Below are 17,744 nucleotides of genomic sequence, written 5' to 3'. Positions count from 1 at the left end.
TTGCCATCGCCTTCCACATCATATGAAGTTCCGAATATAGAACATCTTATTAGTTATCATTGCATGCATGAAGTTCCCAATTTAGAACATCTTATTAGTTATCTTTGCATGTGACGTCTATATGACATCCTCGCATCCTTAGTTGACAGCGTATCTTATTTTGTCCCGAGAGAAAAAGAACCGTGAGAGCGTGGGAAGCTTGGTAACAACAGGAGTCGATATTTATTCTTCAATCCCCGTGCAAATTACGGAACACAAATATGTGACTTTTGAATGTGAAACTGAAATTGACCGAAACGACAAACATTTTCAAACGTTTGGTCGGAAATCTTTACAAACATTCACCTATTGATGTGGTGAATACGAGCGTGTGAGAAAATCATGAAATATGGTGACAGCTCAAGTACATCCTTGAAACTTTCACTTCTTATATCTGTGTTTTTCAAAGAGATTTTGAGAATTATATCTACTCAGGAAAAAGTTGGAATAAACATGCGAAGACACATTCAACAAGTGCTTTATCACATTAGTTAAGAAAATCAATAGTTGCTAGTCATGTGCATTACGACCGTAATAATCGCACTGTATTAACGTGCATACAACAACATTTTCAACGGTTCGCAAACAGAAACAGAAACAGACTTCACAGACGCTCGTTGTCTATATAAGAGAGCCCAATGCCATAGCATTTCATACAACCATTGCGAGTTTCATCTTCTTATCGAAAATGGCCTCCAGTGAAGCCTTAAAGCCATTGCTTCTTTTGTTTGCTTCCTTTCTATTCATGTTAGCAATGACGGAATCAATAAGAACTCCTTTCAACACGACCAAGGCTGACAATAGCGTTAAATATCATGTTGAGAAGCCGGAGCTTGTTGTTCAAATGGTGCAAAGGTAATAAGCATGTTGTCTTTGAGAGGGTCTAGAAAGTTTAGAGAATTTAATTAAATAGCTCATCACATTCAATACATTGATATGCAATGCATATGACTGTGTGTGTCAATCATTCTCTACTTATTCTTATGCTCTTGCTTGGTGCTTGCCTTACCGTAATTTCTATAATACCATTCTTGTGACAGTAGTTGGTACGCAGCTGTCAATAGCTATAGATGAAAATTCTATTCCCCATATCATTAGCTGTTAACGATTGTCTTTGTTCAGATACATTAATTCTAAGATGAACATGATACTGCAGAAAGGTTATCTAAGTCAGTTCAATTAAGAAGGCTTCGACGTTCTAGCGTTGTTTTATTGCCAGCATATATCGACGGTTGCATACAGTTGAGTTGAGATTATTTAACAATTTAAAGAACTGCTGCGCAGGAGTTTAAATAGTTCGAGAAGAAAGCTGAGCTCGTGCGGAACAGGGAACCCAATTGACGACTGTTGGCGCTGTGATTCCGATTGGGTTAACAACAGAAAGAGACTGGCTGACTGCGCAATTGGAATTGGCAAAAACGCCATTGGAGGTAAGAACGGGAGGTTTTATGTCGTTACCGATCCCAGTGACGATGACCCCGTCAATCCTAAGCCTGGCACTCTGCGCCACGCTGTCATCCAAACCGAGCCTCTCTGGATTATTTTTCAAAGAGACATGCTGATTCAGCTAAAGGAGGAGCTGATCATGAACAGCTACAAGACTATTGACGGCAGAGGAGCGAATGTTGATATAGCAAATGGAGCTTGCATTACAATACAGTACGTGAATAACATCATTATTCATGGAATTCATATCCATGACTGCAAACCTACGGGAAATACAAATGTGAGGAGCTCGCCCACACATTACGGGTATAGAACTATGAGTGATGGAGATGGGATTAACATCTTTGGATCAACCGCAATTTGGGTCGACCACTGTTCATTGTCAAGATGTACAGATGGACTGATCGATGCCATCATGGGCTCCACTGCTATCACAATTTCAAACAACTTTTTCACTCACCATGACAAGGTGCTCAAAACTGCCGGTTTATTTAGTCTGCCATTAATTTAGCTTTGCTTTTAAAAAGGTTTCATGATTATATTTATGGGCATGCTTTAAAAAGTTACTAGAAGCCTATTAGGAGACACATAAAGAGTATTGGTATTTATGGGCATATTCGTTTTCTGTAGGTGATGCTCCTTGGACATAGCGACGCGCATACCGAAGACGTCAAAATGCAAGTAACAGTTGCATTCAACCATTTTGGAGAAGGACTTGTTCAGCGTATGCCCAGGTATAGAATTCCGTATCAATCCTTGCATGAGGAACACAAGACATTAGCTCACTCAAGTTTATTTCTTTAATTTTCATTTCACTATAAGATGTATACGTTGTGATGCAGGTGTCGACATGGAAATTTCCATGTGGTGAACAATGATTACACTCACTGGGAAATGTACGCCATTGGCGGAAGTGCGAACCCCACCATTAACAGTGAAGGAAACAGATTCCTAGCCCCTGACAATCGATTCCACAAGGAGGTAAAAGTCCATTTGCAACTGATGTCTCATATATGTTCTTTGGTGTTCAATGGATGTAGAATAAGTATGGTAATGGGAAATGTGCAGGTGACAAAGCACCAAGATTCAACAGAAGGGAATTGGAGATCACTGGGAGATCTGATGTTGAATGGGGCATTCTTTACAGCATCAGGAGCTAGAGCATCTTCAAGCTATGCAAAGGCTTCGAGTATGGCGGCAAGACCGTCATCTGTTGTGGGCTCAATCACTGCAGCTTCAGGTGTTCTCAACTGTAGAAAGGGCTCGAGCTGTTAGACCAAAACATATGCATTATAGACAAATTGTTAGGAATCCCTTAATTCTATAGCTTGCCAAGCATGAGAGGACGAAGCGAGGCATGTTAGTTATTTTAGTTTTGTTTTTGGAGAGTCTCGAGTCATCTTTTAATAAATTTGAATATATCAGTAATGTTATTCTCAAAATTGAAGAATTGTCGTGGAACGTCAAGCCAATAACATTTATATTTATATTATCTTGATTGTCACTGAATTTCAATGTATTTCTTGAGTATGCCTTATAAGAAGTGCAATATAAAGATTGAGATTAGCTCAATTTGTGTTCACAGATTAGATTGAGGTTCATATAGATTGATTTTGACATGCTATTTATTCACACCAAATATTACTCAAAGAAGTATCAATAGTTTCTCTGTATTCTTAAAAAAAATCATTTATTATAGAAAATTGATTTAGTTTTATTCACATAACATCTAGGGCCTCAAATATTATGCTTGGTAAAAATGGAATAGAGTGAAAATGATCCTACAAATAAATCTCATTGCTAAATTTCTTCCAAATAAGACAATCTATTTATACAAAGATTGGTATGTTGCACTCTATGATATAAAAGGTGTCAACAAAAAATAAGTACAGGCTATATTTGATTAAAAAAAAAAATTCCCACACAATGCTACGAACAAACTCTTCATTTTTCTTTTGTTGGGTGTCACTTGAATTAAAAGTAGGACATCATGAGTTTGACAATCATCTTTTTGAAAAGTTCTCTCAAATGATTGAATAATTATTTGTTGTTAAATATTTATTTCTTCTTCTAAATAAATAGGAGCTATTAGGGTATGGTTATTGCTCTACATATCTGGAAATTATTTTGCTTTGCTAGTTGCATTGATATGAATTTTTTGTTTTTAAAGAAAAAATTGTGAACCATCTCAAAAATAAGACTATCATTGGTGAAACTATTTTGAATCGTAAATGTTTAAAGATTGATGAAAGAGCATCTTGGCTTGGTCAAAATAATGCTCTATAGATTTTCTCAGCAATCCTTGTGGTTCTTCTTAGTATTGATTTGAATAGTTGGGTTGGTGAAGTGTTCGTGTCTTCATTCACGAGGTTCACTTGGTTTATATGATTTTCTTTTATGTTCACCGAGTGACTTTTGTGATTGTTTTTTGTGCATTAAAAAGTAGACAAGGTAAAGGCGGCTGACCCCAGGTTACAATAGGTTGGAGACAAGCTAGTAGTCCTTCTCCAATAGTTCATCCTATACCTTTTATTATCATAAAAACAATCCACCTTCACAAAAAATGATCATAGTCCAGTAGGGTTTTAAACCAACCATTCTCTAGGAAGCTATAGAGAGAGCGAGTGACATCATTTTCCTTTCTCTTGTCCTTATCCTCATTTTCAACTCATAGAAGATACAATTTTGTGGCCATCGAATAGATCATCTTAGTGGTATACTCAGAAATGGCCTTGAATTTCCTGTGTAGGGTCTCTTGGTTATCAAAAATCTCTAAAGGGACTTCTATAGCCTATTCATCCTATCATTAATTTCATCTCTTTCACGTGGGGGCCGCTCTACCTTCCCCCCACCCCTCTTTGCATTCCTTATAGGGTAAGTGATATCACCACCCAAGCTCATTTCTGGGGAAGGCATCCCTTAAAAGGTATTAGAAACATGGGAAGGGCTAGGGTTACCCTTATTCTTAGAGCCATAGGTAGTGCGTGTCATTTCCATTTTCCTCTTGCTTGTAGGTTTAGCCTCCGTCCTCATGGATTTAGACCTAACATCATGAATATGCATTGGTGCTTCCTTAGAATAGAAGAATTTCTACATGCCCACCTCATTTGAAACACTCGATTGTTTATACTAGATCATTCCTTTGAGAGATAGGCCTCCCACATTTGATATGAGTTCCTACATCACTACAACATTTGGGGACAAATTGCGATGACAATTTGTGATGGCGGTGTAATCTGTGTTGTTTTTCATGTCTCTTTTTTTTCGCAATTCTCCTCGATGACATTGCAATACCAATATTGGCATCGCACTTGCGACACCCCTACGAGCATAAGCAAAAAAAAAATCATGACATAAATAACTTTCCATTTGTTTTGGTTATGGAGAGATGCACGCGAAAGAGGTGGAGAGCTCCAAATGAGGGTGCATAGTTGTGAATGTTGTCATGCCCTTGTGATTGGTGCATTTTGTTGTTGTGTCCTTGTGATCTTTACATTTCATTACCATGCCCTTTCTTTGCGATTTCATTGTCATTATTTGCCCTTTCTCTGCAATTTCATTTTCGTGTCATGCCCTTTCTCTGCAGTTTCGTTGTCATGTCATGCCCTTGCGATCTACATGCCCTTGCTCTGTGATTTTCTTCAAGGGGTGAGAAGAGGTACATATGCAAAATGTTTTTTCTCTTTTCCTTGTAAACGTGTATGTCTTTATATTTCCTTCTAAACATGTATTTGTTTATATAGTTAGAGGGATCTCTTTTAAGGTGGTTATTACATATTATCTCACAATAGAAAAAAAGGGCCAACTACATACATATTCCACAATCCAAATAATAAAACAATGAAAGTCACTCAACCTGTGCTAAGTGAATTATCTCAAGATCCTAAACAAAAATATTGTAAACCATGAAAAATGGGTAGAGTTCACAAGAAATTTTATAAAAATATATAATAGCAGATGTTTCTAGAGAGAAACAAGCCAAAACCCAGTTAAATTTGTGTAGTTGTTGATTACAAATTCATGTAGAACTCTCATCAGATTAGGTAAACATTCCAAAATCTAGATATTAAATCAATAAAACTCACTCAACCCTGCTAAGTGACATACCCCAATATCTTGCATATAAATAATCCAAACCACAAAAAGTGGGTAGAGTTGATAGGAAATTTTACAAAAATATATCATAGAATATATTTTTAGAAAGAAACAAGCCATAATCAAGTTAAATTGGTCTATTTTTTTATCACCTAGGTTGATTACAAATTCCCCTTTCTCTAGGACTATGAAATGTTGCTCTTCTTCAGTGAGTTGTACCACCATTGAATATTTTTAGAAACTCTGGTCAATGTTGAAACTTTGAATTCTCAGATAGTTGTAGGGATTGTGGTGAATATGTAACACTAATGAATGTTTTTACCAACTCTTTCCATTGTTCAAATGAGGGCATAGAGAGCTATAAATGTTGTCATGCCCTTGTGATCATTAAATTTTTTACTGTGCCCTTATAATATGAAACCAAAAACTGATAAAATTCTAATTAATTGATGAGATCAGTTGCAGAAACCTAACTGATATGTTTTCTTGTGCCATTGTCAAATTCTTACACTTGTTGAGATTCTAAACACTTGCAGTACTATGAATCATGAGACACGATGGAAAACTAGACAAGATTAGAGATTGCACTATGAAACAACTACTGAAATTCATTCATGCTTCTCCATGAGATTTTGAGAAATTCTCTCCACGCACATTTGTTCCCATGTGAGTTCAACATATTGGTGAACTAAGTGTATGAAAAATCATATCCAAAATTCTTTATTAGGGAATATTGCAGTTTACAATTAGATGTCGATCCCGTGAGTTTTTATTGTGTGTTAGTCGATATAATTCTATCACAATTTGTACTACACAATATAATTCAATGCGGAGTTATGATGTTAATTGGGGCAGTCTTCAAGGAATCAGGTGGCATGGGGTTGTCAAAGTATGCCAAAGCTTCAAGCGTGGGGCATCCCTCTATGCCTTCCATCATTGTTAACGTGGGTGTTCTAACTCTCTAACTTGCTAAGCACGATCAACACAATGAATCAAAGCTTATCACATATTTTAGTTTCTTTTGACGTCAAGATGCTCCACCCATTTCTCGTGACTTCAAAAAATGTGTGAATAATACACCTCTCATATCTGAAATACATCAATAAACTTGATTAATGCTGCAAAAATTCATTTACATTTAAAAAAATTGAAGGTTGGGAATAATGCAGTGCCTAAATGAGTTTTGTTTAAAAATGTAAAATGTACAAATATAAAATCGTATAATTCTTAAGACGATGACTAAGATAATCTTTGATAAAATGTAGAGATTTCACTTATAATAGCATACACTCTTAATAGATAACCTTATAACTTATTTATCATATTGTAAATTGCATTTTCTTTTTTCTTTTTTTAACCATATCGTGCCAACTCTTTTAAATAGAAGAGTATTCTAATCGTTATAAAGATGCATGAGTATTGATTGTAATGTAATACTTGAATTCTATATAATGTGTGAAATCAAAATATTTGTATGTTCATCATAAATGTAAAGCATTATTCAATGATTTCTTTAAATTTTCATTAATTGAAACCTTACTGTCTTAGAATACCACAACTAGATAGATCATTACATAAATATTGCAAAGTAACCTACCAATGGTAATAAAAAAAGGTAGGAGTTAGATTTTAAATGTAAAATTTGATTTTTGAATTAGATTCAAGGAATGCAAAAATTGGTCTTGGATACTATAACCACGATCCAAATTAAAAGATGGAGAATATAGGAATCACGGATGAATGTATGTGAACCTAGCCTAGTAAATAATCGGAATGCCACAGTATATCATAATTACAAGAAAATATGGAGCTAAAAGGGGACCTTCCCTGGGCTCTTTTCCTTTTCAATAATTAACAGAGAATAATCTTTGATGAGAAATTATATATAGTGTTGTGATAAAATTTACTCAAGACATGACAATAGAAAAGATTATAGTGCTTCAAATCTACTTTCAAAGAACTATTACCTTTTCAAACGATGTATATTAAGGGTTTAAATGAGCATCAAAAAAATACTCATTGTTTGTTTAACATTTATAACATATCATCATCTAATGTACAACCTATAATTTTTTTTTTTTTTTAATATGTCATATATCATTTCAGTGAATAAATATTAAAAAAATATGGAAAATTAATAATACTCCTCTAGTTTTTAAATTAATAAGCAATTATCTTTTGAATGTAAAAATTAGAATCTGGAGTTAGATTTAAGGAATGCAAAATTTGTCCTGAATATTATAGAGATGATCCAAAATAAATGACATAGAATATAAGAAGCATGGACGAATGTATGTGAATGTAGTCTAATAAATAATAGAATGTCATAGTATATCATTAGAACATGGAAATATTGAAACAAATGGGGACATGAGCTGGGCTCTTTTCATTTTGAATAATTAAAAAAGAGTTATCTTAGATGAGAAATTAAATATAGTTATGATAAAGTTATTCAATACATGGCTTCAAATCTACTTTGAAATTCCTAATTTTTTTTTTTCAATGATGTACATTAGGGGTTAAAATGAGAGAACAAAAGATACACTTCTTATATTTGAAATTCCTAACATATCATTGAAATTCCTAACATATCATCTCACGCACAACATGTAATATTATATTATTTTTATTTAAAATACTATTTTAGTGAAAACTTTGTTAGCACCATGTGTTTCATGTCAAACAAATTTATTGCTTTCCTAAGTTAAAATCTTGAAAAAAGGAAAATTAATAATACTCCCCTTTTTTCAAGTTAATAAATACATAGATTAAATACTCTTACTGTATTTAATAATTATTAAATACCCTAAAGAGTTTTACCTTACCTTTTTGGGTTTTGATCTCCTTTATAAGGATGATCTCTCATTGTAAACATGAACTTGAGATAATTCATTTTTTATAGCAATCTACTTTTTTCCTCATCAAGAATGTCTCATCTACGGATCTAGCTATTCAAGCCTCCATAGCCTTTTTTCTCTCTCTCCAGTAAGAGGTGTTTGCATGTAGATGGTTCTTGGGAGCTGTGGGTTTGACCGTTTATCATTTTCAACAACCATGTGAGTTGAAAATCATTTAATAATTATGAAAAGCCATTAAATCTTTTTGAGCAACTAGCAGGCACAAGTCAAGATATCGATGCTTTTTGGGCATCTTTCTTTTAGTGGTAGCTCTCAATGTAATTGTCCCTTTTTGAGCACATTCATCAATCTTCATAATATATATTTCTTAGTCCCTACCTTGAGGATAGGAGACTATAGATTTTAATTAGTTTTCTCCCTATTTGTTGAATCTTGAAAAATGTGCAAGCTTAAAAAAAAATCATTTATCCTATATTTTGAAGCATTTTTTCTATTTAACTAAATTTTATTTTTTTGTTTCTAAATTTTTATTGCTTATGAATTTTTTTCCCAGCAATCTTTTCCATTTTTTGTGCGCAAAATTTAAGAAAAAATAAGCATGAAAAATACAAACATGGCAGTGGAAGTTGAAAAAATAATAGATGTGTCATTCAATGTATCTGCATGTGCCTATCTTCACTCTAATAGGTGACAACATGAGATAACTTGAGTTTGGGAAGTTATCATGAGATTTGAAAAACTAAGTAGCATGGTGATGTTAGATTATGTTGTTGACTCTTGATTAATTATGAAATTCTTCCCTTGGTTCTTATAAATGTATTATATTAAAATCGATATTATTATATCACAAGTGGTATAAAATTTAGCTTCACAAATATCCTAAACCTTGCAATTTTAGGTAGCATGTTGCATAATATCAATCTATATTGGTAAAAGTTTTTGGGAAAAACACTATTTTGGAATTTATTGTGATTAGCATATTGAAGTTCCAATCTATAAATTGTTAAAGCTATTAGTAAATTCTATCTACTAGTGAGTTATAAAATATGTCATATTCATATATAATAAAAATTATGATGAAATTTAGAAGAAGAAAAAAATATTGTCCTGTAATAAACTATGAATTGTAAGATTTTTCAAACAAATTACATGTTGGTAACATGCCATATAAATTGTGGTAACTTTTAAATATAAACAAAAAATAGTTTAATACACCAAAATCTGTCATTGGATTCAATTAGGTGCTATGTGCACTTGATAATCACCTATCGCTCCATCGAAAATCACCAACCCTACAAATGAGCTTATGAATAATTTGAACTCCTAACTATGAAAGAAAAAAATTTACTTATTGATGATAATTTTTTACTTGTAGACAATAGTTTGTTTCATTGATCGCCTTTATAAAATAACCATTCGAACATATTTTTTTCAATTTTGAGTCTTTATCATACATGAACATGCAAACACACATTTTCTAGTATTTTCTAATGTACTATTCACATATTTATTGATATAATACTACTTTTAATCCATAAAAAAGAAATTATATAAATCAAATGATAGTATCACAATAGTATCATTATATATATATTTTTTTATCAAAATAGACAACTAAACGCTAGATACACAATTCATGCAAAAATTGATAGTTTGAAAACAAATCAAAAACCCCATATTAAGATTGTATCTATGTATGTAGAAAACTAATCTATACAAAAGATGTAGTAAATTACATTAAGTTATTAGGAAAGCATTGAAACAAGAGCTCTAGGAGATGCTTTTTGAAAAATCTTACAATTCATAGTTTATTACAGGACAATATTTTCTTCTTCTTCTAAATTTCATCATAATTTTTATTATATATGAATATAACATATTTTATAACTCACTAGTAGATAGAATTTACTAATAGCTTTAACAAGTTATAGATTGGAACTTCAATATGCTAATCACAATAAATTCCAAAATAGTATTTTTTTCCAAAAGCTTTTACCAATATAGATTGATATTATGCAACATGCTACCTAAAATTGCAAGGTTTAGGATATTTGTGAAGCTAAATTTTATACCACTTGTGATATAATAATATCGATTTTAATATAATACATTTATAAGAACCAAGGGAAGGATTTCATAATTAATCAAGAGTCAACAACATAATCTAACATCACCATGCTACTTAGTTTTTCAAATCTCATGATAACTTCCCAAACTCAAGTTATCAAAGTTGATAGGTATAATCCAAAAACAATAAGAAGAAAATTATACTCATCAAAAAGAATATTTGTAACTTAAAACACCAAAGTTAGATTTTATTTAATTTAAGATCAGTAGTATATTTCTATATACATTGTAAGATGTTTTTGGATTATGATTAATATATTATTGCACAAATAATTTACTAGCAAAACTAGTACCGACATCTTCAATTATAGTACATATAATATTGGAAAAAATATCACATATGCTCATTAAATTTTTTTATTTTGACTTTTCATTTATATAAAAATCTAATATTATGGATGAGGGTTAAGATAAGAATATAAAATATCGATAAGAAAACCTATTATAGTACCTTACGTATTAGAAGGTGATGTAAGTATTTACAATAAATTTTAATTAAAAGTAATATATTAAACTTATAAATATTGTGGAGAGTTAGTTCACACTTAAATATCTCATAAATCTAATTGAGAGATGATCTCCACATGAAATGTGAAGCAAGATTAATATATTGATTTATCTTTTATGATATTTACACTAACATAAAATCTCCATAGTGCTTACTATTCTCACATGGAATGGAAATGAAGTAGATAGGGTAGAATCTATGTGTAACACAACATTTAATCACTATAAACTTGCTTCAAAATCTTTTAGACTATCGATTTGGCATAAATGTACTTCTCTTAAGAATTGTTTGGGGCAGAATTTCACTTTTTCAAATACTGTACTTCCTTATTATCTATACAACCATCATTATAACCCACAACTATCAAAGGAATTGTAAGCTCAATTTTAGAGACATTTTTAAATCTTTAAACCTAGGTTTAATTTGATTTTGATGTGTTTTCATTCACAGAGAGGGTGGTTTTGGTTTACCTCATTTTATAGAATAAGTCAAACAAGAAACATTCTTCCAATACTACTATAAAACATTTAATTGAAAATTTATATTTGCATATAAGAAAAATATAAAAAATTAAAATTATAAAAGATGCCTAATTTGTTATGGTTGTTTGTGAAAGAAATATAAAAAATGTTCTTATATGTAATGTACTTGAGGAAAATAAATCTTGAGAGTTCCTATAAATAATATTATAAGCTACATATCATTATATAATTATCTAATTATGTGATATCAGGTAAAGGAAATATTTTACTTTCTTTTTATTATTCTGTAAGGATCGTGTACCTATGCATTATGTTGAAATCTATTTTCATTATATATTCTTATATTTTTCATGGAAGTTGTCTTAATTATGCATGATTAAATATAGTTTTGCAAGTTAATAATTTAATAAAATGAGGGTTTGTATATATTTAAATAATAATGGCTTATAAATCTTATCAAATTTTCATATTTGAACTTTTGTAGATGATATTTATACAAAATTCATTTTACATAAAGAATAGAATTTTTAATATAATTAATGGCTTCATCTCATTAAGTACAATGGTAAGTGTTACAAAATTGTTTATTATTCAAAACTTCATTAGATAAGTAAATTCAAGATAATTTGAAATTTATACAAAAGTTGCCATTACAGATCATGTGGATAAATAGCCATTCACTTTTGACTCTCTTTACTATTAAATTGGGTGTGCATGCTACAATTTGACACAACTAACCCTTCAAAAATAATTTAATTAATACACAAGAGAATTTTTTAATTCTCATAATTTACTATTATTTTCACAATATCACAATATTATTTTTACAAAGTTCCATTGGAGGTAATGGTGATGACCTAGTTAATCCTACGCCTGACACTCTTTGCCACGTTGTCATCCAGACCGAGCCTCTGTGAATCATTTAAAAAGAAATTCTAATTCCCTTCACACAAACTATTCTCAAGCTATACTTTTTCAATTCCTTTTCCAAGATCTAATGCATGCATGCCTATTGATTAGATGTACATATTTTCAAAATAACATCGACCCATTTGAGTTTGAGATAGAAAAGGTAAAAGGACCTTAAACAACCCTCATTCCATGAGAACAAGATTTGCAAGCTCTTACATAAAAAATTTTCGAATTATGTGTATACAAATGAGCATTATTTATATTTTTTTTAAAATATTGTAGTCCACTACAACAACACAAAATAAATGTAGTGAAATTCTTATGATCATTTTTGTTTTCTTTATAAAACCCCATTGTGTTGGCACTCTTTACTAATTTCACGTATTGGTTAAATGTATTTTGAAAACTTAGAACTATCCTCACATAGTCGTACACTATATGCACTTAAGATGCTCAATGTTTAGAAAAGAGGTTCTAGAAAAGGGAATGAATGTCAAGCACTTTTTATGTAGATATGAACGGAAATATAGGGGGTCCCTGCATGTGCATGGATTCATATGGATCGAAGGAGCACCTGATGTGGATAAAATTGACTGGTCAAATGAGGAGGAAAGAAGAAGCCGTAAAAGATATTTTTCATTCCATTGTTCATGTATGGAACCCTAGAAATTATCCTCATCAACAAAATATACATGCACATTAATAAATATTTATATATATTCATGTAATGTGACATTAATTAATGTACTTATTTTTTTCTTACCTTGAGTTGTAGGCATTCGTCAATTTTCAACAACATATATGCCTTAAAAACACAAGACAACTTGCAAAGGTGGATTTGGACCGTGACTATGAAGAAATGTTAAATTGTGCGAAGTGATACACAATTTCTAAGGAGGGTGGATGCCTAAGAATAAAAGGGAAAGATGGTTTGCAAGTAATTATTTCATCCCAATGAATATTTAAAAAATATATATAATTACTACAAAATGATGGGGCTAAATATAAAATTTCTTACACTGGAGAAAGTTGTCTTGATAATGAAGAAAATGATTCATCGGATCACAGGGCTTCCGATGTTGGCCAAGGCAAGAACCACCAATGCCCTGAATCGGGTGGAACTGTAAAAGAAAACCCTTGCTAAGTGGGATGGAAGGGGTATGAAGATTAGTTGTGTTACTGATATAGAGTTAAAATTTGAAATTCATGTAATTGCACACAAGACAATAGCTCCAGTTGACTCAATAATGTATAATGTGGAGTAGTGGATCTCAGTTACGGGGTGGTGAAGAATGACATGTCCTTCGACCCTACCAAGTTGGTGTTGAAATTGAAGACAATGAACATGTTTAGAGAAATACTACAGAATATGAATGGGAGATTATATCTAGGTTGCACCAGGGTCAAAATATACGATGCTCAGAAATAGACATGTTCGGGAGAAGAGACATTGATAGACAAACAAATTGGTCTGTTGATTATCAAGAAGAAGAGTACACTACCAGAGCAATCAATTTCATAAGTAACATGAAGAATCATGGGTGTCTTATCTATGATGAAATTCCTCGATGCATAAACTACATGACCTTTGGTGAGAAACAAAAAAGGCAGTCAACATGACATGACACACTACCACAGTAATCAAAATGAAGAACTATTGTTTATGATAATTCAAGGCACATCAAGAACAGGAAAGTCATATTTAATTGGTTCCATTAGTCAATCTCTTCAAAATGCGGTAATGCCCTCCCATTCTCCCCTTCTATTACTTTTCCTAATAGGAGTTGCAACATTCAATACAAGAGCTTCTACAATTGATTCAAAATAGAAGGTAACAGTAAGAGATTGTTCTCAACTAGAAGGAGCAAGGCTCACAAGTTTTTGAGAAGAAATTCCACATTTAAAATATATTTTGATTGATGAAATGAGATTCATTGGTCAAAAAATGTTGGAAAATATAGATTTATGACTGCGACAAGCATTCCCACAATCTGCACACATAAGCTTTGGAGGTAAATATTCCATTTCTACATCATGAATATCTTACTCATGTGAAATATACATTATTTGAATCAAATACATGAATAAATACATAGTTTTTAAAATATATTTTTTCCTCAATTGTATTTCAGGTGCATCTATAATATCGGTGGGAGATTTTGGCCAGCTACCTCCTATCAATGATAGAGCAGCATATGACAGTAATAAACAGGAAAAGTTTCTAGGTCAGGAATTCAAGACCCTGGTCACACTAGATAAGATATTCAGACAAGATGGGGAAGATATTGAGCGACAAAGATTTTGACAACTTTTGATGAATCTAAGAGATGGAAACTCACAAATTGATGATTTGAGGTTGCTGGTGTCAAGGGTCCCTATCAACATAGATGTCGCAACAATTGTTTAATTTGATAATGTTTTTCATTTGTTCTCAAAAAATGAAAATGTTCATGCTCGTAATAAAAAAAATGCTACATTCATTGAAGCATCCGATTGCACCTTGTGTTGCATCGAAAGTAGCTTCTATCAATCCAATAGATTACTGTTAAAATGATGAGCTTGATTTGGAGTTGTTAATCTGTAACGATTGAAGGGTCATGCTAACTTCAAATCTATGGATAGAGGTAGGTCCTATAAATGGGGCTCTTGGATACATTCAAAAAAATATCTACAAGAAAGGAAATGCTCTGCTTAAGCCTCCAGCATATGTGATGGTTGAGTTTGATGGTTATTCAGGACTACCATTCGAAGATCATAATCCAAAGATAATTCCAATACCACGAATACAAAATGGTACAACAGTTCAATTTCCATTGAGGTTGGCATGGGCATTGACCATTCACAAATCTCAGGGATTGACTCTTCCCAAAGCGACAATTGATGTAGGATCAAGAGAAAGAGCAGGGATTGACATTTGTGGTAGTTTCACATGTAAAATATCTCTAGTGTTTGAGAATGATGCCTCCTTTTACGTATGATCATTATGAGAAAATGAAAAAGGGTAGACAAATTTCAAGCGCAAAGATGAAGAAAATAGACTTAAGTGCCTTGAAGATAGTTGACGTGATATGTTATTCTTAAATGTTATGTCCATAAAAGTCTTTTTGGACACATTAGTATTTTGTTTGTAACACTCCCTACTATATTCCATGTTTTAAAAAAGTCTCTATTATACAATGAAAAATGATATAAATAACTTTCTTGATTTTAATTTATTCTATTTTGAGAAACCCAAACTCTTTTTGTGATATTTAATTTTTATAGATCTTAATTAATTGTAGTGATGTATTAAGTAATAATTATATCTTAACTAATTGTAGTGATTTTTTAAGTAATAATTGTAGATTGATTCATTGAGTAATATCAGTTTATGTTTACAATTTATATTTACTTTTGCTACAATGTTTCTTAATGTTCGATGATAATATTATGGACAACTTTTTTTTAATTTAAACTATTAAATTAAAATATTCATTACAAAATTTCAAAGAAAAAACCAATGAATATAATTTACTTATTCTAATTATCCTCCAATATTAATTTTCTTTTGTTTCATATTTTTAAAATTAGTGAACTTAAATTTTTCAAATATGGTACAATAAAATAATAATATTATTAAAAATAAAATATATTTCTATTGACTTTATTTGGTCTATATTTAAGTATAAGTGCTAAATTTGATTTGTGTGTTCCATATTTGATTGTATCTTATAACGGTTTTATATATATTTATGTTGATAATTGTTTAAAAGTTTGTAGCATATCATTTGAGCTATGGATTTTCTATTGGAGCATCAAATATCATTGTTACGAGTCGTGCTGCTTCTGTGACCTCAAATAATTTCTGTGAGATCGATTTAGATAAATGTAAAAGAATAATCCAGAAATCGTGCTCACACCTAATCAAAGCCTTGGAGAATGGTTCATTGTTAATTGATAGTGTTGATGAACTAGAAATAACGGAAATGGTGGATGTTGCAAAAGTTATTTATGACACATTTGCAAAAACGGATGCATTTCTAGAAATGATGAAAGAACTCTACCGTGATCATTGCTCTAATAAAGGTCGCAACACCATCCTTATCATTGAGGAATATGTGATGCAGCTGCATCATCATGGAGAAATGTTCTTTCTTTAGTTTCTTCTCATATTTCCTATACTCCATCTAAATACTTCTACTTGGGCTTATATTTCCTATTTCATCTATGTAAGTTTTATGAACAACAACATGAATAAGTTATTTTCACTGTTCAAGTCATGGACACATATTTTTCATTTTCATCTATTTGAGCTTTGTGAACAACAATATTATGTATCAAATTTATGCTCTCATTGATTGATATGTTACATGCTATATTATCTATGCACAATCATCAAAACTAATAATAAAATGTATAAAATTGAGCTATTTGTATGCATAATCATCAAATTTTATACCAATAAATATAAAATTTGATACTGACCCTTTAAAAAATTGACTTTTTAATTAAGTCGTTCAAAATTAATTATCCAAATGCATTATGCAAAATTTTATTTTAATATTTATTAATAATTAAAATGATTTATTCTAATAATTAATTAAAGTGAAAAAAGAGAGAGTATATATTTAAACAAATAAAGTTATTAATTGTGTGCTGCTACTAGCTTATATATATAAAGGGAGAGTTATCCTTCTTGAAGCGCCTGTTTTGATAATCTAACTACAATAGATAACTCTCTACTTATATACATAAACTAGTTTATATAACAAAACTCTTAATTAATTTCACTTCAACGAAAATTCTATGATTCTAATCATGCATAAAGTTTGATTTTAATAAATCATCTACCCATATATTTTCCCTATATTACAGCCATTGCCATCGCCTTCCACATCAATCATATGAAGTTGCCATCGCCTTCCACATCATATGAAGTTCCGAATATAGAACATCTTATTAGTTATCATTGCATGCATGAAGTTCCCAATTTAGAACATCTTATTAGTTATCTTTGCATGTGACGTCTATATGACATCCTCGCATCCTTAGTTGACAGCGTATCTTATTTTGTCCCGAGAGAAAAAGAACCGTGAGAGCGTGGGAAGCTTGGTAACAACAGGAGTCGATATTTATTCTTCAATCCCCGTGCAAATTACGGAACACAAATATGTGACTTTTGAATGTGAAACTGAAATTGACCGAAACGACAAACATTTTCAAACGTTTGGTCGGAAATCTTTACAAACATTCACCTATTGATGTGGTGAATACGAGCGTGTGAGAAAATCATGAAAT

The 17,744-nt window shown here is 31.5% G+C and overlaps 1 protein-coding gene across 1 annotated transcript; it reads left to right on the top strand.

The window, feature by feature from the left end:
- Positions 1–388: 388 nt before the first annotated feature.
- Positions 389–14,772, top strand: LOC149545339 (putative pectate lyase 18). The gene is made up of 7 exons (XM_089793746.1): positions 389–403; positions 629–894; positions 1,324–1,954; positions 2,116–2,219; positions 2,328–2,466; positions 2,554–2,755; positions 14,600–14,772. The coding sequence occupies exons 1-7, from the start codon at positions 389–391 to the stop codon at positions 14,770–14,772; spliced, it is 1,530 nt and encodes a 509-aa protein (XP_089649872.1).
- The last annotated feature ends 2,972 nt before the right edge of the window (positions 14,773–17,744 follow it).

Source organism: Cupressus sempervirens, chromosome 7 (genome assembly GCF_028749045.1).
Source record: "Cupressus sempervirens isolate cs-2001-9-10 chromosome 7, ASM2874904v1, whole genome shotgun sequence".
NCBI classification, from domain to species: Eukaryota; Viridiplantae; Streptophyta; class Pinopsida; order Cupressales; family Cupressaceae; genus Cupressus; species Cupressus sempervirens.
Note: the sequence above shows the minus strand (reverse complement) of the source record. Positions and strands in the feature narration are given on the sequence as shown.